We start from the raw sequence: 24,554 nt of genomic DNA on the forward strand, positions 1-24,554 counted from the left end.
CTGGTTTGTCTTTAGAGTCATTTATTATCGTGAGGACTTTCACAGAGTGCTTCAACACAAGCCGATGTCAATACGATGCACTCATCTGTCGCTTTAAGTACACCACGTTAGTACAGATGGATTCCTGTCCTTTGTGGCAAACATTCCTCTTAGATTTTGGTCCATATTGACATGACAGCATCACACAGCTGCTGCACATCTATGACGATTCTGGTGACTGGAGGCTTTTTGAGTACAGTGAACTCACTGTCATGTTCAAGAAGTCAGTTTGATATGATCAAAGCTTTCTGACATGACATGTTATCCTGCTGGAAGCAGCCATCAGAAGAAGGCAACACTGAGGTCAAATGGATGGACGTGGGGTATTCTTCGGTATTTAAACTATGCTTAATTGGTATTAAAGCCCCCAAAAGTGTGCCAAACAGTGCACACTACACCAACACCACCCTGAACTATAAGTACAAATTAGGATGGATCCAATTTTTACACCAAATTCTGACCCTACCATTCAAGTATTACAGCCGAAGGGACTTTTCAGACCGCACAGATCAGTCTTATATTGCCCAATTTTGGCAATTCAGTACAACTTGTAGCCTCAGCTTCCTGTTTTGTTTTAGCTGACACGACTGGCAGCTGGTGTGATCTTTGCTGCTGTAGCCCATGCGCTTTAATAAACGTTTGATGTGTTATACGTCCAGAGACACTCCTGCTTACCTTGGTTGGAATGAGTGGTTTGTGTCTAATCTGGCCATTCGCCTCTGAGATCAACAGGCATTTTCACCAAGAGAGTTGCCACACACTGAATAGTTTCTTTTTTTAATCAGACTGTTATTTGTAAACCTAAAGATAGTTGTGTGCAGATCAGGGTGGACCACTTAAATCCTTTCTTTTCCTTTCTGATGGTCAGTTTGGACTTCAGCAGGTTGTCTTGACCAGGTGTAATGTGCTAAAATGCATTGGTTTGCATTGGCCCCAGAGGATAATAATGCTATACTGTTGACCTGTTTTTCATTCAATTCAACTTAGGTTCTTTTTTGTTGCTATTTTTTTTTTTTTTTAACCTCATGAAAGCCACTGTCATATGGAAACATTTTTGTCCTTTCTCTTAAAAAGAAAAAAAATCTTAGTAGAAAGGTATCCATCGCTTGCACTCCATCCATTCCCAGACAGAGGAACCTGCCAAAAACCCTTTGTGTTTACCCAGTGTGCTTTCTGTCACCATGGTCGCTCATACTTGTCCTGAAATCACCAAATTTGGCGCTAATAGAGATGTAACACACTTTGCAGATTATGTAACACTGCAACATTGATTAGTTATGCTGAAAATCTCTGCTCCCATACTCACTTTTGGGGAATTTTAGGAAGGATACTAGTTTGTCCCAGGCGATGTTAAGCAAGGAGACACTGGCTTGCTGCAGGAGGAAGATTTTGATTAGAGCAGAGTTAAACAAACTGGCAGTAGGTTGTGTGTCACTGGTTGGCAGGATGCACTGAGCAACAACAGCTGGCATAATATTTGCCCTCTGTGCAGGACTGTCATCGCATCACGAATTCAGATTAAGCCCCGAGTAACACTGCAAAGCCTGCAGGCCATTAACATACATACAGACTAAAGCAATCGCTGCTCAACAGATAGTGCAGCTTCCCTTCTCACCACTTCAGCCTTTACCATTTTCCAGTGGTCTTATTTGAGCCGAACACTGAAGTGTTGAGTAATGATTCAGCTTCATTTAAAAAGGTTTTGTGCTGTTATTTATGATGGTCCCGGTTATTTTAAGGGTCTGGCTTGTGTGTGTGTGTGTGAATCTGGGATGTAGGACAGCTCCCCCTGGTTCCTTTGCTTTCTGTGTGATTAATGAGAAGAGCTCTGCAGTTGGTTAACTTCCACACTTATACTTACTTTATCAAAGACATAGAAAGGGAGGAACTCTGGAGGGAATGTGTCTTGTTAGCTCTCTCTGACCTCTGACTTTTTAGTGCCTATGAAATTGGGAGAAAAGCCAGAACAAGTCTCCTGAATGTAAATTACTTTTGACTTTGAGGTCTGAAAGGACTTTTCCCCGTCTTTCATTCTTTCATCTCAGAGTTTGTAAAAGTCTTTTCAATCATGCTCAGCTTTTGTGGCAAGGTGATCCTGCAAAATGCTTGTAACTACTTAAAAAACATCATATAAAATCACACATTTGCCACCGAGGCGTGCCGGTATCCAGTCCACAAACCCGCTCCACCCATTTCGGTTGTTGTCAGCCTCGCACAAACAAAATCCCTCAGCCTAAGGTGGTAACCACTGATGTCACTACCACTAGAAACTCACCAGTGACTCATAGATACAGCCCACAGATTCTATCCACTGTGAGTTTATTTGGTTAGTTTGCAAAACTGGAATCGTTTTAAAATATAAGTTTTAAAAATAATAGTGAGAAAAGAGCAAATGTCCCAGCTTTCAACATCAAGTGTCAAGGTCAAATATGTGTGCTCACTGACTGCAAGTCCCAAAAGTCAGCACATCAAAGAGTACAAAATGCTTTTAAAGTTTTAAAGTGCTTTTAAAGCATTTACTGGGGACAGTTACAGGGACATAAAAACTGAAATTTGACAAAAACCACTTAAAAGGTTTGCTGACTTCACCCCAAAATAATGTTTTTAAACTCTTTTTAACCCCTAAAAGTTAAACTTGTTCCACTATCTTTGCTGTTGCAGAGTTCTCTTTTAGATTTCAGTGTCTCTGGCAGTACAAAAAAGCAAAGTTTCAAAGGCTATCACAGGAAACAGCACAGCTAAGGAGGGGAAGTTGTATGTGTGTTAGAATAAATTCGGTATCTTCACACTATTCACTCCAAATCTTTTGTCTCATAAAGCTTTTACAAAAGTCCTTGAAGCCTAAAAACTGTTAACAACGCATCAGACCATTGCATCATGCAACCATGAGCATCAGCATTGCAGTTTATTTTGTGTTATTCCTGCACACAGCACCCCGATACTATATATCCTCTCAGGTGTTTATTCTTGTCTAGATGAGCCACACCACAATGTAAGTTTACTAAAACATAAAGTGTTTGAACATCTGAACATATTACCTTAGGTCTGACAGGACTGAAATGCCCACTTTTGAACCTTAATCCTGTTAATGTGTAGAATACATATCTTGATATTAAGCTTTTACAAGGATTATAGCCATAGGATCTGTGCTACAGGGTAAATATGGGTCGAGTTCTTCATTCAAAGTCTAGAATGAGTGCAAACACGCTCCGTCCTGCTAAGCAAGTCCAGAAGAAGGCTGCGATTCTTGTGCATCCTGTGGTCCACAGTGATCTTAAGATTGCACAGCATGTCTTTCTCTTCAGGCCTTCAACCCTGTGGAGGCTCCAGGTGACTCTCATACAAAGATGTCAGGCGTTCATGGAGAAATTCTGTAAAAGTGCAGCTCTCACAGGCTTCACCTCCATCCACTGTGGCAGGTTTGTCTGTGCTTCTTTCTTTTATTCCTTTAAACTGATCTGAGACCTGCTTGCAGTTTGCAAACTAGCAGTGGTCATTATTGTCCCAGCAGGCCTCACAGAAGTTGAGGAAACATTGCAACAGACATGGGCTCAGTGAAGACCTCAGAGGTTGAGCACTGAAACTGTTCTTCACACCAGAGACTGCTGCAGGAAGCCATGGCGGCAAGCTTACGTAAACCACAATGTTACTTCCTGGAAAACAATATCAGCTTTTGTTTTTCATCTCCGAGCTCGTGTTTTCTTTGCCCTGATACTCAAACATACTGAATAAGCCAGATTAACTTGGCTCTAATCTTTCAGTTAAAGGTGAACTAACATATTATCTTGTATCCTACCGAAGGCCCACATAACACTATTCACTGGCTCACACAGATGCATCCACTCACCTGAGGGTATGAATGCAGCCCATACACGTGCTCTGCAAGCTTAAATTAGAAAATGACACAGCAATTATCCGTGTGCACGCACCACTGTGCGCTGTTTCTCTATAGCTCATCATTATCTGTCTGAACTTTTGCTCTGGTGTTTGTGTCAGTATTACCGCTGCTGACCCTGTTTTAGGCAGATGTTTTTATGTACCATTTATTTCTTACATTTGACAGATTTATCAGACAATTTAAGTTGTGTTACTTGGAAAATTCTTTCATGTAGACAGTAAAGATATCCATCCTTTTATAACCACCAGAGTGCAATTGGGATGTGGTGGGATGGGATCAAACATGTGACTGCTCAGATGCTCAATTTCACACTTTTTTTTTCTATTCTTGGCTTTCTATGACATCAGAGGGAGGGGATTTCCCTAATATGGTCATCTGCTGTTTGTTAGGGGCAGCCAATCAGAAGAAAGGCAGTTTAAAGGGAGTGGAGCTAAGGCAGAGGACCCAGTACAAGTTTAATAAGGATTATTTTGAACTGTAAGTCAGATAAAACTAACTTTTTTTCTAGGTTTTTTTTGCATTGTGGTGTAAGTACCCTTAAATGAGAATAAATTGTGCTATTTCATCCACGTCTGAAATAAAAGGAATAAAGGGAAAATTAAGGAAAGGTTACAAAAAGACAAACAGTGAGAAAGATAAAAAGTAAAGATTTTTTATACACTTTATTGTTAATCCGATATTCCCAGCCCAAATTCAAATTTGTATCCCAATAATCGCATCCCATCTTGTTCAAATCATTAGCATCATTAGTCAGATTTATAAATAATTAGCCTTGTCCCAACAAAACCATCTCAATTATACTCGTTATAAATCACTCGTTCTACAGTTTTCAATAGTCTGGTCAATCCAGTCCAGCAAGGGTATCCTCTGATCCCCTTTTATTTCAGAGGGGAGCCCATTCCAACAAAAGAAGAGATTAACAGCGCTCATGGGTGACTGAGAGCAGCAGCTAAGCAGATTTACTTTTCAATTACTTGGACGGTAGAAACGTTTTGTAAGCAATCTCCCACTCCCCCCCCCCCCCCCCCCAGTTTATAAAATCCATGTTTCTAGTATGGAAACCAACCAAGATTATTAAAATCAGAAAGATTTTTTTGTAGTTTAATATTTCTTAGTGGAAAGTGTTGAGACAATATAATCTAATTCAGCGGTCCCCATCAGCGGGCCACAGACCGGTACCGGTCCATCAGTCATTTGGTACCGGGCCGCAAAGTTGAGGCTCGGGTGTAAAATTGATGGTTTTCAGGGTTTTTAATCGTTATTTTTTTATCGTTAGCTCGGTTTCCCTGGGTCTTTGTGTGTTATGAATAAATCTTCTTTTTTTGGTACTTTGGTTGTATTTATCCGCGACACCTTAAAAGGTCAGTCCGTGAAAATATTGTCAGACAAGGTTGGGGATCGCTGATCTAATGGACATGAAAACATAGACTGTAAATAAAAGATGGACAAAACCACTAGTTTAGGTTATTTACAATTTGAATTTTAGCATTTTGGCCACATTTTTTCTTTTCTTCTTGGCGTGAGAAGTGCCCATGTGTAGAATAAAGTACAGTCAATAAAAGTAACCAAACCACCGTTTCAGGTTCTAAACATATTAATTCACTCCCTTTCAGAGCCTCAAGTGGTCATTAGAGGAACTGCATTTTTTAGCTCTTTTCTTGTTTTCTCGCCACATGGGGAAAACAGAGTTCAGGAAAGCTAATTAATAAATATCTGGTGCTAAAAACAGAGATGACAGCAACACTCACTTGTTCTCAGCAGGTACACATTTTTAATACTCAACCATGATTCAGCACATTACACTGAGGAGCAGCTGATGGGTTTAACACAGGTAAAGCAAGAGTACATATGAAACCCTTTAGCCTGTCTGCGCCCTCATCGCCCAGCCAGAGACATACAGTATTTACATGAACCAACAGGATCTGCATGGTCAAACATCAAGTCTGTGGTAGCAGGGCTTGAGTTTATGTACAGGATTATAACAACAGGCTTGGAGAAATGTTGGAGTTGAAGGTTACAGGATGCTTCACGACACAATGGTTCACAGTATATTAAGCACAAGTCCATACACTTACAGCATAAACAGTATAAAAAGAACCACCAGGGTACCTGATGGACCCTGTTAAAATAGAGCAATGTCGCCATCTTCTGGTCAGATCACACATCTGCTCAGAGAACAACAGATCAGACAACGTTTAACTTCACCAGCTCGGCTATCTAATCCAGTCAAGAATGAATGCAGAACACATACTATCTAAATGCAGAAGTAGCAGCTAGCTATCTGTCTATCTGAGGACCTGTCTATTTATCTATCTAGAGCCAGTACAAAAAGATATTTATGACCCAACAGTCAGCTTCCAATGGCTTTAAAAGGAGAGTCCTGTACAATTTTAAAGGACCATACCAATGTTTTTGCACATTTTAGTTCTTTAACCAGTACACTTAATGCAACCGTGGACTTGGTTGTTGTCATTCAGCCACCGTTTCCTTTGTTTCCCTGCTCAGACATCAGAAATCAATGATCAGACTCCTGCAGCTGTTTGTTCTATGCTGTTATCATAGGATGAGCGGCCTGGTTTACCCCTAGACTACTCTGAGAAAATATCTACAGATAAGACATTTAGTGTGAGGGATTTTGATTTAGTATTGCACAAAAATCACATTAATTAATAACACATTAATCACACTAGCAGGGATTCTTCTTTTTAACCACAGCCAAAAGAAAATCATTGGCATTATTATAAAATTCTATTTTAACCATTTTTTAAAATTTATTTCATTTAACCAAGAATAATATGCATTTTGTTGTTATTAAAGGTTCTGGCATAATAGAAAAAATCATATATTTCTGTAATATAATGTAACACACAATGATTAAATTTCTCATATGTATTTCAATTTTTCTTATTTCCTTTTGGTTGTATTGGGTTAGTCTAAGTTTGTGTGATATTTGCGGCTTGCTGCAAATATCAATGATCAAGACAAAGCACATAATAATCCCTTACTTTGCATGATTGTACTTTATCACTACATCAGTTTCTTAAGGTAGAGGTCTGTCCATAAATATTTGGACAATAAGATTTTCTTTTTAAATTTTGCCTCTGCACACCATCGCAGTGGATTTTCAATCACGCAATCAATATGTGGTTAAAGTGCAGAGTCTCAGCTTTAATTCAAGGGGTTTTACTAAAGTATTCCATTAACTGTTTGGGAATTACAGCCATTTTAAAACATATTAAGTGGCATTATTTTCAATATAGCGGTTGTTTTTAATTCTTGGATCAAAACCCCGCCTGAAGTCTAAAACCTATGGACAACACCAAATGCTCGGCTTCCTCCCTTGCAAAGCTCTGACAGAACTTGATGAGTTGTTTCTCTCCTTCTTCATACATTTGTCTTCCCATCATTCTGCCACAAGTTAATCTTGGTTTCATCTGTCACTCTGTTTTCTGGCAAAGCCTAATCTGGCCTTGTTGTTCTTGAGTGTAATCAGAATGTCCCAGATTGCTGATTTGGCCATTCCTAAAGTTTTTGCTATCTCTCTGATGGGTTTATTTTGGTTCTTCAGCCCAATGATGGTCACCTTCACTTTCATTGCTTTGTGCCTTAAATGTTTCAAATGCATGGTCAACACTTAAAATCAACTTTGCATCTTTTATCTGTTTAATTTATTATAGAAAAATTAGGGAACTGCCCTATCTGGTCATGAGACTGTTTGTCAGTCAATCGTACAACAACTTTGTATTAATAATTCCCAAACAGTTGATGCAATAGACTTTTTTACTACAATGATCAGACAGTCCCCTGTAAGTACAATGTTGGCAACAGTGGGAAGGAAGAACTCAATTTTACCAGGAAGAGACCTCCGGGTCAACCAGGATCAGGGAGAGACCGTGATTGGTTGAGAGGTGACGTGAAAGGAAGGAAGATAAAAGAGATTACAAAGAGATTGGCTCAGTAAGGCATTAATAAGCGCTTTAAAAGGGGCAAATAAGATTAATCTATCCAAATAAGAAACAAGCTAAAGGAGAACGTGTGTAATGCAAAGTGACCTCATTTGTAATAAATGCACTAAAACTTGCTAAATCAGTGGTATGGTCCTGAGTTAAGTAGCTTAGTCATGGGTCCAAATGAACAACTGCACTTTCACCAGTAAAGGTATAAGACAACAGCCTGAAGAGAGAAGCCCTGTTTGAAAAAGAAAGCCACATCTGGATTTTTATAAAAACCTAATGTGGGACGAGCCTCACCTTCTGCGAGGAGTTTGGAGTTTATCTACATTAATCATCTCAAAGGGACATCAGTGATGATCAGTCAGCCTTTGTACTTGATGTGTTGCTCTTTTTCTTAAGCTCACACAATGTAAATAGGTGAAATTAGCATAGATTCTTGTGTGACCGTCTCAAAATTTTCCCCCCGGAATATTTTACGCGAGCAGTAGATTCCTTAAAGTACATGCAATTGGGATTTTTTTTTATTTTCAGTAAAAGGGCCTGATCGGCGTGCTGATAAATCTGTCGACCTGTTTCGGTCTAAACGGGCTGAAACTCACACGTCGAGCACCGGAAATGACCCGTACAGCTCAGGAAAGCCTGCCCACAGCACACACCCGCGATTCACGAAGACTGAGTTCAGATTTGACAGACGGCCATTTGCACTGACTGAAGTTTGGGAGCATCTTTCTTTTCTTTTCCTCATCCTTTAACCCTCCTCAGGCGGTCACATGGCACAGGTGGTAAGCCAACGGCACGGCCTCAATCAGACCAGAATTTGTGTGTTTGCGTCCTCCGCCCGGCGTGTGTGTGTGTTTTTGGTGTGTGAATGGTGAGAGTGTGTGTGTTTAATCTCATTGATTTCATTTGATGGCTGCTGATCGTGTGCGTGTTTGCTGTGCGTGTGGAAGGACACATCTTTGCCCTCGCTGTGCATGTGTGTTATGTCATTGTGTGGCAGATCTCCTTGTATATGTGCGTTTGGCGCCTCCGGGCGTGCTTGCACATTGATGACCTCGTCGATCCAGCTCCTGAAGCGGCTGACTCGCGTGTAGAGCGCAGGTGAGGAGGGATCAGCGCAGCCGTAACCCCCGGCGACAACGCCAGTGAGGATCCATCGACCTGTCTCCGCCTGACACACTAACCCGCCTCCAGAGTTGCCCTGGCAACTGTCGTCATGGAGGAGGCTGGTGTCTGGAGGACTGCCAGCACACAGGGTGCCGTGACTGGAGAAACTGTTGCCATAGCGCTTCTTACATTGCCATGATGACATCAGAGGGACCCAGGAAGCAAGAACAGAGTCTAGAAGAAGAGAAAGAAGACAACAGGATTAAAAATACTAAAGCAAACAGCTGATTGAGGCGATGCTACAGGTATAAACATGTTTCTATGCTCATTTTGGGCCGTGGTATATAACATGTTAGGCCAAAGGACTCATTAGTGCTGTGTTTAAGCACATGAGAGAGTACCAACAGAGCACTCTCACATCTGCAATCAATAACTTATAAACTGATTTTAGAAACAGAATATAAAGTCATCTTTCTGCCCGACTGGTCTCATGTTTATCCATGTCCAACAATCTTTCAGGGGTGTGTCTAGAAGAATCGCATAGAGTGGCACCAACCCTTCCTGAACCCCCACCCCACCAAAGCCACTGGAGTAGAGTGCCATTAATCTTATAGTCCCCAAAACCACTGGATGAGAGCATGGATAGAGCCAGCAGGAATGTTACAGAGTATATTTATTCAAGTACTTGTACTATGCTGCGCTCTGATTTTACTCCATCACATTCTGAATGTGAATATTCAACTTCATACTCCATTTACTTAACGTTTCAGTTACTTATAACTTCTCAGATTAATTGCATTATTTTAGATCAAGCTGCTGAGGAATATATAGAAGTATTTTAAATCATCAACATATCACTAATTCAATAATTAATAATAACAATATTATACTAATACTTTACTAATTTTGGGTTTTGCTGCTGTAGCCCATCTGCTTTAACTATGGTTGGATAAAGGTGTTGTTGGCATTCATTGTATGAACTACTGATCATTATAGTAAGAATCTGACGATCTGTTTAAACAAAGTCTTGAAAATTGATGTTGTTCTGTGATCAGTACCTTAATTTTTCAGTTATTCAAGATTATTGTTACATTTTCTTTGCGTGTTATCATAAAAATGTAATCACTTTGTGAAGGCCTTCAGTTCGAAATGTCGCAACAAAATGAAACAATAATTTTGAATATGGCTTAATCCAACATTTATATTTCTGCTTTGGAAAAAGTCTGCAAATTAGAGCATTTTTAGAAAGATTACAGCAGCTCTGTGAAGCCGTGATTATGCGGGGGGTGGGGTTGTTAGTATTCTAATGTAAGCCCTAACTTTTGCTAATTAGCACCCAACAGTACAGAAGCAGCTGATGGAAATGCCATTGTTGTACAAGTATTTGAACAAAGACGATGAAATGTGATGGGATCTCCAGAGTTATTAAAATTCATCTTGTGGGAGGGCTTAGATGTGCGTGTGTCATGTTTTCTGTTTCTTCGTTGCCTTTTGTGTTACGTAGCCTGATGATTGATGTGCATTTTGCTAATTTTTTTGTCAGTATGAATTAGCTCTACTGCATGTGATAACTGAGACAATTCTTTTTCATTTTCAAGCAGCTGCTGTAACTGGCTTCACCAGACAACAGATACAAATGAACCTTTAGAGTCATGGCTCATTTACAGTTATTTTCCTATTGGTCAATTAGCACTTTCACTGTTAATTAAACAAAATCAAATCACAGGGAATGAAATGAAATGCAGTTTCCTGTTAATCCATGTACCACTGAGGGCTGGTTTCATCAAACAGTGCACATATTAACCACACGGTGGCGCCAGAGGAAAGGTTAGGAACTCATTGATGTCATTGTGATTTGTTTGCAGTGGAAAAGGAAAACCTGTATTAAATTCCATAGTAATTTCATAGCAATCCGGCCACATGTTGCTGGGCTCCTGCTCCTGACAAAAGTCCAAAAATGCTGATGTGAAGATTTGCTGATTTTCACTGCTCTATACATTTGTTTGTTGAATGTTAGACTGTCATTAAAGATGTTACTACAGATGTAACTGAACAGATTTTCAGAATGAAAGTGTTTCTGATTTATAGCCCAGCACCCTCTATAAAACTTACTGGTCAAAGTAAACCTCAAAAATTCCACAATTCCAGGTTATTCTTGTACTTCTGTAAATTTGTGCACCTGTGTTGAAACACACTACTCACAAACTGGTGATCTCCTCCACCCAGATGTTTCATCTAAAACATATTTTCAGACTTTATCTTTATATAACTGCCTACCTGGACCCATCCAGCCAGCTGTAACCGTGACCACACAAGAAGATGGAGTACTTCCCCCTGAGTCTGTGTCAGTGGCAGGAAGGCATGCTGCATTGGTGTTGGGATCAAAGGTCAGACAGTGATTCTTTGAGCTAGGTAGCTTAAGCAAAGCCAGATCGTGTCCACCGCTCTGACCCTTAAACTTCCTGTGAACCACCACCTGCTCCGGTGTGAGGCGCCGCTCGGACCCCCCAACTATCACCACGTACCGGGACGGATCGCCGCCAAACCTTCAGGAGAGAGACAGAAGCAACTTAAGGGTGATTTACACTTGTGTATTACTGCGCTGAGTGGTTCCACTGCAGTGTAGAAACTAATTTATTAATATTGCTTTGGATTTACCTGGTGACACAGTATGCAGACGTCAGGGCCCAGCAGGGGCTGATCAGAGTGCCACTGCAGAGAGGACTGCTGTCTTCTTCCTGAGACCGAAGCCACACAGACACCTGCCATGGCCACGTGGTCCTGAGCAAGAAGAACGAACAGATCAAAACTACTTCCTGCTTCTTTTTTTGATCTTGTTGCCCTTTCAAATTAACTTTTGTTCAACATATAAATGTCAGTCAAACCAAAATAACCACAAAATATGTGATGTTTTCCAACTCGGAAGCAAAAGTTGTGCAAGATTCACCAGCTAGCCAAACGTTTCATATGTCTGCTCTGGGAGCAGCAGGTCAGCAGGTCCAAGTCAGACACACCACAGAAAAGAGGAGCCGGGGTGGAGGTGGGTTGCAAAGCAGCTTGCAGGCAGGCAAAAGCAATTTAAATAGTGTGTCTTATATGAAATTTACTAACTGGATGTGTAGAAAGAGATCAACTCAGCCATCAGCTTTTTTCTACTTTTTATAAATTGCATACAAATTATTATAAACTAAGAATCTTAGAAAACCCGTTTTTAATAGTATTAATCCTGTAAGTCCTGCATGTGCTGTATATGTGATTTCTGTGAAAGCCACAGGTTGCATGAATAATCCAGCGGGAGGTGGGAGGTTAGCCAAATATTTATATATATATATTTGTCTATCCAGTTAAGCTACCAATGAGCCACAATATTTTTGAGAATATTTTAGAGAAAATGGTCTGAGAAGTGAAGCAAAACAGGTTTAAATTTTCATTAATTCTGTTTTACCTGATTTTTTCCCCCTACCTGAGTATGTTTTCCTCTCCCTGATTCCTCCTCTTGCCATCTTCCTCGGCCATCTTCCTCAGCCCACAGCTCGGCTCTTCAGGCTTAATCTGTGCCGTTGATTCTCGTGGCGTGATGTCACACCGTACCCCTGCATCCTCCCTTCGTCTGCAGCCCTGGATGCTCTGGCCCAAAGAGGGACACTCGCCTAGGAACTCCTCTTTCCCTGTGCACCTCACCTGGTCCAGGTGGACGGGTCCTTTCCCCTGACCAAACCCTCCAGCTGCAACTGCTCGACCGCTGGGGATGACACACATTCAAGAAGATGTGACTTTATGGTATGTTTTTGTTTTCACTAAAACTGTCATCTCTCATTCACCCTCACAAACATTAACCTGTGTCCAAGCTGTCTGCACACCACGGCTGCGTTCAGATCGTTCCAGCCTGAGTCGCAAATACTTCCCCAGTCACCATGGAGATACACTTCGACTCGACCTTCCTTCCTGCTGCTGCCACCCACAAGACGCACCAGGGGACCTAACCAAAAAAAAAAGAAGAAAAACAACGCTCATTCATATTCATGCCTGCGCATCTACAGAGACGGTAGCTGTATGTCCACTGACGGTGTTAAATGTCATCCAGTCTCTCTTTATCCGGCCGCTGTTCTCATTCTAATGGACTGTGTGTGTCGACAGGAGAAGCAGGACCTCTGGAGAACAGAGCCAGTAACATCGCTTTATTTTCACAGCTGTCAGCATGTGACATGTAAACCATTTGGACAGAAAAACACCACTGTAAACAAGGAAGGCAGGCAGCATGCGAGCAGCGGCCTGCAGCAACATCTTGCCCTTTTGTGGCAAAATAAATTTCAGCACCACCAAATTTCTGCAGTGCGGTGCAATGATACTCCTGGTTTAACTGGTTTATTTCTTCCACTATATGAAAAAGAAAATAAACTCTTTAAAATTGTGATTATGTTCTGAGACAGGAAATATATCTTTGTAAATTTAATTCAAGTTATTATTTTTAAAACCTGATCTTTATTTTTGTCCATACAAACACTGGGCATGAGTGGCTTAAAGGGTGAGGAGGAGAGCTCTGGAGGTTTGCCAGTTTGGGGAAATAAATCTAAGTGGTGAGTGCTGCTGCTGTAATGTCCTTCGGCAAGGCGGTAGCCTCAAGTTGTTCACAACAAAGGCTGTATATAAATGATGACTTACAGTTGGTTTAAACTTCTGCGTTCAATCTGCGTCGTATGTGTGCAATAACTCCCCTGAAACAGCTGTGACTACTCCGATTGGCCTGTTCAGTACCGCAGATTCCTCCTATGCATTTCTGACTACGTTTTCTTTGCAGCTTTTTTAGCGTTTATCAGTTATTATTGAGAGAATAACAGCCATCGCCTCAATATAAGGTCTCACAGATGTCAGAATCTGTCAATTCCTGGTGGGACACTGCCAAAACTATCAGGAAGGATGTGATGGAATCATAAAAAGTGGAAAACCTTGAGTGACAAACATGTTTGCCTCAAAAGATGCTCATAACACAAAGCAGGGATCCAGCAGCGAAAATTTTCCCAGGAATGTATTTGTCTACTTGACTCCCTCTCACTTAAAAGCATTATGTGACACTACCAGAATGTATTGGAGGTGTGTAAAGGGCGGATCCTGAGGAAAATTATCCCGAAAGTTAAAAATGTTTCAGAATTTAAAAAACTAATCGGCTGATTCATCCTAAACTACTGCATGAAATCATCCCCATCACTCACCTGTGGAAGGTGCGATGACCGGCACCTCATTAGTCTCCTCGTCGGACCTTCCTCTGCAGCGAACACCGACGTCCTCGCTGTGGGAGCAGTCGGTCCGTCCCCAGATCCCATGTTGGCAATCCAGCAGCGAGGTTTCAGATCCCTCGCACTGGACATCGTCCAGGAGGATCAGGCCCACGCCCTCGCCAAACGTCCCATCAGATACGACCTCAGCGTGACCCCTGGAGATGAGAAGAGTTTATCATCTACTTATAAAGTGATCAAAATGCAAACAGCAGTCTTCTTAGTTGTAACTATGGCAAACTTGGGGTGCAAAGAGTGCAGCTGCAATTTTCACTGAAAAAAGCTGCATGCAAAAAGACTAAAACCGTGTTCATACCTGTAACCCAGCTGCCTGCAGACCACCTCTGCATGCTGCTGGGTCCAGTGGTCGTCACACACCGTCCCCCAGTCACCGTTATGAAACACTTCGACTCGGCCCTCCCAGGGACTGTCTCCTCCAACCAGACGCACCACACCATCTGAAACATTTTGTGGTTATAAGCAAAAATCAGATCCTCTTTTCTCAAAGGGAAGATTCTGTTTTATAGATGCTACATCTGAAATTAATATTAAAATGTGTATTTTTGGAGTTTGGTCACATGTATTGATATGTTACTGCTCAGCTCTCATAAATCCTGTTCCTACTTGTCACAAACAGGATGTTGCTGCTCTATGCAGTAATGATTTATTGATGTTCGGAGCCCGGCGGCTATAAATAGCAGCTTTAAGCTCATCAGTGTGTACAATTGCTATGTGTGACTGTGTATATGTGTGTGTGTTTGGGTGCGTGTACCTGTATAAGGGCTGCAGGAGACCCCAGCGTCCTCCATGTGGTCACAGTTGTGCTGCTCCCAGTTGCCATGAGGACACTGATCCAGGAACAGCTCGTTTCCTGTGCATTTCATCGCATCCAGCAGGATGGGACCTGAACCCTGACCGAAGTGAGCCCAGGACCAGGCTTTCGCCACACCGCTACAACACAAACACACACACACACACAGGTTTTTCCAGAAGGTTACTTAAGATAAGATAAGTATATTGTCTAAAGGAGCAGAGAGGGTAGTAGAGGGACCTGAGAATAAATAGGCCATTAATAAATAGTTAAAAACCAATTACCTCAACACCTCAGTTTATTTATCAGGTTAACTGACAGAGTCAAACAAGTGATGGCAGGTTTACTTAAACAAAGGGATCAGATAAAATGCTGTCAGGCAGCCAAACAGTGAATAGTACAAAACTGTCGTCCCACAACATTTGTGTTGGGGTGAATTGTTAAATGTTGTCATTGTTGTGCTTAAATTTGTAAACCTTGTCTTAAACTGCATTTTTTATATATTCTTCTGTTCTCCTCCCCCACATGCAGGATGGTAGAGAAGGGTATAGTGTTTAACTGCAGGCACATTCCATCTAAAGCTTCTGGTTCCTTATCTGGTAAGGGATGGCTACTCCCGGCCATTTAGGGGCTCGCCTGTGCTTGTATATGGCGAACCATTAAAGGGGTTAAGCCATATACAGGTGAGGGGAGATGACCTTTGGATAACTAGGGAATGTGGTTGAACAGTTGTAAGCATATATTGTGTGGCAGGAAGTCACATCTACAAAGACACATACACATGCACTCACGTGCTTGCACATGCATGCACACACACACAGTGACTTAGGTTTTACGATACACCACAGGGGTTTTACGGTGAGAGGTTGTGTAACGGAGTAAAAGCTGTGAGGGGAGACTGGAGCTTTGGAGTTGGCTACAGGTGTGCTAGCTCTGAGCGCAGTCTCCCCTTGGAAGTAAAACGTACGAGTGGATCTTGTGTTCTGTTCGCAGTCTCTCGTGGTCTGATTCCAGCAGGGTTGCATGTTTAGACCCAACAATTTGGCATTGATAAAGCTACACAGTGTCGCACAAAACGATCAGCTTTCCCAGGAGGACGATTCACTGACACAAAATCTGTCAGTCTGCTGGATATAACTCTGAAAAACACGACTACGACAAAAAAATACTCTAAAGATACTCTTTGAATAAATAAAATCATCCAAAATAATAAACTGCTTTTTTTTGTGATGTCTTCTTAATCCCAGCTTGCTATAAAAAGCCCTTTTGTGCTTCTGCTTGTGCTAAAAGTGATGTTTAACCTAAAAATAGCATGCAGCGGGTTTGTTAAAAAGAAAAGTAAAACATATCAAACTACAGGGTGGGCCATTTATATGGATACACCGCAATAAAATGGGAATGGTTGGTGATATTAAAGTCCTAAAGGAGAGGGTTGCATTGACAATCCAACACAATGGGCAGCACATTGAACACGTGTTATAAGTGGTCAGAAACTTGTAAATAACTCATGAAAGAATAAAGTTACGTTGAAACCAAGCACACCATTGTTTTTCTTGTGACATTACCAATAAGTTTGATGTGTCACATGGCCCTCTTCCTATTGAAAAAACAAAAGTTGTATCCAAGATGGCCGACTTCTAAATGGCCACCATGGTCACCACCCATCTTGAGGAGTTTGCCCCCTCACATATACTAATGTGCCACAAACAGGACTTTAATATCACCAACCATTCCCATTTTATTACGGTGTATCCATATAAATGGCCCACCCTGTACAAAATGTTGCAGGAAAACCATCAACTAATTATTTGTTATTTATAAATATGAAAAAAATAGGAGGACTCAGAGTACGGGAAGCAGGGAAGGGCTGGAAATTATCTAGAAATGATTTTATACAGTGAAATTTATTCAGTACAGCTTCTTAAATTTTAAAAGGCGCACAGATTCTGAACTCTTTGCCATCAAATCTTAAAAATTTTAATTAACAGGCAAAATTATGGCTTGTGTGGTCATTGTTGCTGTTTTCTGTTTGATCTGATATTTGCATTGATATGTTGTGTCTTTAAAAAGCCCAACCAGGGACACGGTCTGCAAGGTAGCTGTGGCTAATCGTTTTATATGCACTATATAGTTGCATTCTGTTTAAATGCACTCGTGTTAACATGTGTTGTTTAAATTTTACAAATAAACATTGTATAAAGAAAATACAAATACGGGTGGTTAATGTATACTGAACATTTGTAATTACAGCCTCTCAGATATAATTTTAAAAAGAATTCTTATTTTCTTTCATATGAATCATCAATTCATTTGTGAATTATTTATTAGTGTAATAATTTACTTTTTTAATCAGTTAAAAAAAAGTAAAACCTTGTGTTTTTCATTCATTACTTACATTTAATGTTTTTACTTCTCCATTTTCCTCATTATATTTAAAAACTTGCACTTCCAATTAAAGTACTAAATGCAGAACTCTTACTTGTAATTGATTATTGTCACAGATTTGAGTTTTTCTTCCTCTGCTGTTTGTTCACAGGGAGGAGTAGTGTTAGCTAGTGCCAGCATGCAAAGTGTCTACATGTTTGACACGTATTCTCTATCTATTGCAGAGCGAAACAAAAAATAACGAATACAATCCATGTGAGTTTGCTTCGTTTTGTTTTGCGTGTCAAAACACATCAGCGCACAGCTGTACACAGCTGTGTGGGAACCTGTGCATCAGTGTCAGGACATCTATTATTCACACACACAAACACAGATGGTGAGGTGTCCCCCGGTGTTTCGGGAGATGAAATGCAACCTCGTGTTAAACATGGAGGAAGATCTTCACTTTCTTCTCCGTAGGGTTTACATTCTGTGTGTGAGGAAGTATTTTCAAGATGAGACAAACTGTAATCTGCTCTGCTGGAGAATCCTGAACATCTCCAGCTTACTCAACGGCATCTGATAAATAATTCAGTTTTAAATCATTTTTGGGGGCGGCACGGTGGTTAGCACTGTTGCCGCACAGCAAGAAGGTCCTGAGTTCAATTCCACCATCAGGCCGGGGTCTTTCTGTGTGGAGTTTGCATGTTCTCCCCGTGTTTGCGTGGGTTCTCTCCGGGTACTCCGGCTTCCTCCCACCGTCCAAAGACATGCAGCTTGTGGGGATAGGTTAATTGGATAATCCAAATTGTCACTAGGTGTGAATGTGCGAATGAATGTGAGTGCGAATGGACTGCGACACCCTGCGACAGACTGGCGACCTGTCCAGGGTGTACCCTGCCTCTCGCCCTATGACAGCTGGGATAGGCTCCAGCGCCCCCCGCGACCCTGAAAAGAATAAGCAGAAGTGAATGGATGGATGGATGGATGGATCATTTCTGGGATTTTAAAGATACTGGCATCTTCTGTTTGTAAAGTGATTAGTGAAATTTCCAGAGCTGAATGTTCCCTATATTTGTGTCATCCACAATGCCCCATCAATTCAGTCAGTTTCAGCTGCCACACTGCAAACCTGTAAATCTTGTGTAATTGTGGTGCCATTAGTCTTTCCACTGAGAGTGGGACAAATAAACACCTGCACAAGCAAAAGGTGCAGTCAAAAAGTTATGCAACTACACACATAAAAACCTGGACCGGATTTACATTTGGCTGCTATCCCCCTGAAGGTCGTCTCCTTGAGCAGCCCTGCAACAACCTGCACACTTGGGATATGTGCTGGATCTCCTCCACTGAGTCGAAAAGGCGACACTTTAAGGACAAAGTCACAGGGAGCCAAATCGGGCATCTAGGGCAGGTGGTGTGATACATTTGCTTTGGCTAATAAAAATCCTGCATTTCCAATGTGCCGTTTGCTCTTTCTCCATCAGATGCATCAAAGAGTTACAGTAATGTAAATGCAGTCAGAGACCCTGGGGGAGTTCAATACACAGCACACAACCTCATATTTATATACCATGTTCAAAAAATTAAGGGAACACACAAACATCACAGTATACACAACGATAATTAAACTTCAGGGATATCAATCTTTCCAATTTGGAACCATAAACCACTGTGAATCCATTTCATCTGCTTTAGTGCAAATAAAATTGACAACAGGTGCACTTGAGAGGCAGCAACAACTGTCCCAAAAAGGGAATGTGTCATGGTCCGTGGGAACAGGTAGTGTTCGTGTTGACTCAGTGGCTACGCCCTCGGGTTGGGTCGACAGCATCGCACCTGTATTCCATCTAATTACCAATTACCGGAGAACTATTTCACCCTAGCGCGGATGGCTGCTCCACGCCAGTCCGTTAGTCACTCTTAGTGGTCACCGTCTGGCAATTGAAGACATCTCCTGCATGTTTTGCGTGCAAGAGAACTCCCTCAGTCTCCGTCTCTCCCTCCTTGGATTTTCTCCCACGGACAACCTCCCATCCGAGCCCCACGGTCTGACTCTGATTGTAAGCCACAGCATTCTAATTCTGGTTTAGTTTTGACTCTCTCCTTTCCTGCACACAAGTAATTGTTCCCCTTTCTGTTGCAGCTTCCCACGGTCCAGATCACAGCTTCCCAGGGAATTTCAGGTCCTCGGCTTGAGTTTTATTCTCGTTCCCTTGGTTGTTCCTGATCATTTCTGTTAGAGAAATAAATCTGTACATAGTTCCTGTGAATTTTGTATTGAGTCTGCTTTTTGATCCCCACTCTGTGTGTATGAACCTTGGTTCATGAAAAAATGGTTTTGCAGGTGGTGCCCACAGAATACTACACTCTGAGTGTTGCACAGATGCTCCAGTTCCTTCAGGCTGGGGTATCCATACGTCCCGTCACAGGAAGGTTTGCTGTGTCTCCGGGCTGTTACAAGAGGAGAGCTGGGCAAGGCTATAGAAGGACACGCCAGCAGCTGAACCGTTATCTACTTCTTTGTTTGAGTACGATTGTACAATCAGGAGGCTCACTGTCAGACCGACACAGGGACCTGCAGCGGGCTACTCAAGTTCATTCTTCTAACCTAACTGTCGCAAACAGACTTTGAGGGATGCATGAGCACTCATCATCTTTAGGCAGTGCCAGTGGCACCCGGTTCTCTTTACCAATGAGACCAGGTTCATGCTGAGAACATGTGACAGACATAAAAGACTCTGCAGGTACCGCAGTACATATGCTGCCTGCTACTTTAGGAGTACACTTATCCCCTGAAAACTGTTTGGCCTCTTATTCGTGAGCAGAGATCGAGACGGTGACGATCCTTGACATGAAAGTTGGGTCAACTTGCCAGGTGGTGAGAACAGGACATACAGGGAGTGATCTAGAAATAGCAGCAGTTCTGGACCTGGTCCAGAGGTGCACAAGGAGAAGACCTTATAGGGGATAGAAAGCCAATTTAAAACAGGCATAGTGTTTGCTTTCTTCATCTGTACATTTGTGGCTCTCCTACTACAGTAGGTGTCTCTGTGGCCTGAGGCTCACAACGTAACCTTTAAACTAGGACAAAGATCAAAATGTTACCATACATCTCTTATCTAGTTGTGGTGGAGGTGTGAACGTACCCAAAACCGAGCTGTCTGCACACCACCTCTGCGTCCCTGTCGTCCCACTGGTCATCGCAGATAGAGCCCCACCTTCCTGCATGAAACACCTCCACACGACCTTCAAAGTCTTCCTCACCTCCAACCAGTCGCAGAGGAGGGCCACTGCCTGAGAGGAGTTTAAAAGATGGCATGAGATCCAGCAGCATCCACCTTGAATGCTCTCACACACATTTTATTGGTACCGAATCGCTCTGTGCCTCTTATGTATGGGCCGAAACATTCAGGTGCGTTTGCCACGACATTGTGGAAGTCACACTGACCTTCTGGTGGTGCGCACACCACTGCTGCTTCGTTTCCATGGCTACAGTCACCAGTGACGAACATCCTGCTCCGGCACTTACTCAGGGTGTTCTCATCACCGCGGCAACCTAGACGTTCGTAGTGAAATAGGCCAGAGCCCGAGCCGAACTGAGAGTGCTGCAACGCTGTGCCGATATCGCTGAAAATAGAAACGTCACCGGTGAGAATGAACTTTTTACATCAGTCACACGTCACTGTAACTCGTAGCAGATGTTTCATCCGACCTACCCCAGACCCAGCTGTCTGCAGATCACACTGGCATCCCGGTCTGTCCAGTGAGAGTCGCACACTGCTCCCCACTGGCCGTTCAGGTAAACCTCAACTCGCCCGCTGCCAGAGATCGAGCTGCCAACCAGACGTGTAGCACCTAAAATCACAAACACGCAAATTTTAATGATCAGAAAATTCAAAAATTCACAATGGCAACACAAGTAGATAATAAACATAATTTTGACATAATAACCCAAATAAGTTCAGTACAAACTCGTCTTCACAGGCATCACACATACTGTGAGGTTAACCGCTCATCAAGGTGTTTGTTATTCAGTTATTAGATTGTGATCGTATCTCTGGCAGAGCTCCACTGTTTGATTCAATATTCAGCACTGAACACCTCTACATCACTTTATCAAGCACTTGTCTGTTGACACATCCTGCAGACAAACATTAGCATTCCTTTGAAGTTTGGTTTCAGGTGTATCTAAAATCCACAGTCATCCTTTAAACTCGTTTGTCCAGAGGGGAATATCTGTCTCTTCAAATGCTAATCCCTCCAATACATGCAACAGCTCGTAATCATCTGTGGCTGTCTGTTGTTTCATAGCAAATATATAGCTATACAAAACTAAACTTGTTTTCCCAGCAGACCAGTTTTACAAGATGACACAAAACCAGTGGCCTGTTTTGTTTTGTTTTTTTTAAAAAGCATTTACATTTATCAGATAAAATTAACTCAACAGACACTTTGTTAGGTACACCATGTGGAAACAACTCAGTGCATTTAATCAAAATGATACTGTTGAAGTTAAAACTGAGCAACACAAAGTGGATAAAATGTGACTTTGAATGTGGCATGGTTGTTGGTACTAGACAGGCTGGTATTTGAGGAACTGCTGACCTACTTGGATTGTCCCACACAACCATCTCTAAGGTTTACAGAGACTGGTCTGAAAAAGAAAAAATATGTAGTGAGCAGAAGCGTGTACCTCTGTCCTGCTACTACTCATTACAAGGTATGCAGAAGAGTATCTCTGAACATACTGCATGTAGAACCTTGAAGCAGATGGACTACAGCAGAAGAAGAAAACATCCTGTCAGCTAAGAACAGGAAACAGAGGCTACAGTTTGCATTTGATTGGAAATACGTTGCCTGGTCTATTGAGTCTTGATTTCTGCTGCAACACACACATGTTAGTGTGAGAACATTTTGTAAACAACATGAAAGCATTCCAGCAGGATAACGTGCTGAGTGACAAAGATCGGGTATTCTCAAACAGGTTTCTTGAACTGACTGAGTGAGTCCACAGTCACCAGATCTCAGTCCAACTGAGCACCTGTGGAATGTGGTGGAACAGGAGATTCACATCACTAATGTGATGCTATCATGTCAGTAGGTACCAACATCTCTGAGGATTGTTTCCAACATCTAGATGAATTTGAGCCACAAACAACTGAAGCAGTTGTGAAGGAAAAAAGGGATCCTCAGTGTCAGGTGAGTGTAAATAAATACTAAAAGCCCCACAATCACATGGATTTGAAAGCAGTTATTCTATTAAATACATTAAGTTGATAGATGTTGGTAACATTTGAAATACCTGGAACTCTAATCAGTTTAGAAATTGGTTGTTGAGCCAGTCAGAGGCTTAATTTTAAATTGAGTAATACTGATATAGAAAGTTTACATTTTACATGCCAGAAACCAGATTTAGAAATTATTCTCCATTACAAGAGGAACTGGGGTTCGGTTTGTGACTGTTTTACTGTAATTGGAGCCACAATTTACAAAATGAACATCCTGCTGATTTAAAGAACTCTTCAAACTTGCATTGAGAATATAAACTCATCAGGAAAATATTTACTAAAATAAATAAAATGAAAAACAGCGTCACATTCCCCTTTTGGACATTTAAAATAATGCAGTTTAAGGAACTTGTGCATAAAGGGTCGACACGTTATTGCAGCTCAGTCATTAATCAGTCATGACTGCCAAGTATCAATAGAATTTTATCTTTACACACCAAATTTCTTTGGATTTTGAATTGTTGCAGTTGTTTTGCAGATATTACCTTTTACATAAAAGAGTATCTTCCCCTTTTTTTTGGTGTGAAAACCTTGTGAACAGCTTAACCAACAGCTAACAAATGTTTCATTTGAATCTGCTGGGGGGGGATGCGTACAGCACTAAATGTGGAATGAAATCATTTAAAGGTCAGCTTGTTTTTAATCATGCATGAACTGTTCAGAGCGTCTGTGGATATACCCTGGTGGCAGTCGCAGTAGGCCCAGCCAATTGCTCCTGAGTTCTGTCGGAAGAAACACCACGGGTTGGACTCGCGATCCGGGTTCCTGCAGTAGTTGTGGTCACCCAGGCCGCGGCCCGGGTACTGCATGACATAGTCTGGAAACTCAGTCCATTTCAGACAGGGGGCACCAGAGTCCGTCTGCGACACGGTGCCGTTGTAGTATCCCAGTTCTGTGAATCCCTCAGAGCATGACAGAGGCACTGCACACCAAAGGGAGAGGAGAGTAAGTATATGTTGAGGAAGATGAGAGAATGAGATGTTTTGGATGAAAGGACGGGTATTTGGGTCAGCGAGGACAATGAGAATAAAAGAGATAGTTTGGGAAAAGAGAGGTGAAATGGGAGTAAAACGGGTCTTATTTAAATCACATTATCCCCGTGTCTTTATTATATCTTAACATAAAACCCTACATGGATGATTCTCCAGTACTGCAGCAGGATCCCCTCTAAGGCATTCAACCACACTGATCCATGGTGAACTGGGGAAATTTCCATGACCCTGAACCTCCTTATTTAACACGGTGGTGGCCAGATACTGCCAGTAATCTTCTCTGAGAGGGAGGAATGGGTGAGTGAAGCTTCGACAGTCTGAGAGGGAAACTGCTGACATCAAAGTGTAGCAAAATTAGGCCACAAAATGTAGAGCAGGTTTTGTGCTGCAGCTGATTAAAACGCACACAGAATGCGCTAATGAAAAGAAATCATGCTAAAAAATATAATGGGGAGAGTGGTGCACATACAGGCACTGCACAGCACACTCAGAGGTGCAAAGTCACTTAAAAAGGTAAATGATTTATACAAGTAGAGTGGAAAATAGGATCTCTCTGACTTTAGTTACTTGATCTTTTTATTGTATTTGCATATTTGTTGGAATGTTGGTCTGCAGGGCCACACTGAACTATAACATGTTAAACAATGGCTGAACCTTTGCTGATTGCATTAGTCGTTTGCTTCTGTGACAAATGTGGGAAGGGTGGCTGAACTTTGGTACAGATATCCAGGATGTTTGCTAATGATTTTTCTGTTTTTTCTTCCACTCTGTGGACAGAGCAGCAGCACCTCAAACTCGTTCCTGTGAAAGATCAACATCTGCTTAA

At 41.8% G+C, this 24,554-nt stretch overlaps 1 protein-coding gene across 1 annotated transcript in view; it reads right to left on the minus strand.

Annotated features, from left to right (window-relative positions):
• Positions 1-7,027: 7,027 nt before the first annotated feature.
• LOC120738208 (neurotrypsin-like) overlaps positions 7,028-24,554 on the minus strand; it is a 33,137-nt gene continuing 15,610 nt past the window's right edge. Inside the window, exons 3-14 of the mRNA XM_040039375.1 lie at positions 23,416-23,658; positions 21,165-21,303; positions 20,897-21,075; positions 20,595-20,742; positions 15,043-15,221; positions 14,587-14,728; positions 14,208-14,428; positions 12,835-12,976; positions 12,461-12,739; positions 11,656-11,778; positions 11,275-11,543; positions 7,028-9,231 (exon numbers count right to left, since the gene is read on the minus strand). Of these exons, the coding sequence (XP_039895309.1) occupies positions 8,696-9,231; positions 11,275-11,543; positions 11,656-11,778; positions 12,461-12,739; positions 12,835-12,976; positions 14,208-14,428; positions 14,587-14,728; positions 15,043-15,221; positions 20,595-20,742; positions 20,897-21,075; positions 21,165-21,303; positions 23,416-23,658 (2,600 nt within the window). The 3' untranslated portion in view covers positions 7,028-8,695. The remainder of the gene's footprint in view (positions 9,232-11,274; positions 11,544-11,655; positions 11,779-12,460; positions 12,740-12,834; positions 12,977-14,207; positions 14,429-14,586; positions 14,729-15,042; positions 15,222-20,594; positions 20,743-20,896; positions 21,076-21,164; positions 21,304-23,415; positions 23,659-24,554) is intronic.

This window comes from Simochromis diagramma, unplaced genomic scaffold (genome assembly GCF_900408965.1).
Source record: "Simochromis diagramma unplaced genomic scaffold, fSimDia1.1 OVJJ01000402.1, whole genome shotgun sequence".
In the NCBI taxonomy this organism is placed as follows: Eukaryota; Metazoa; Chordata; class Actinopteri; order Cichliformes; family Cichlidae; genus Simochromis; species Simochromis diagramma.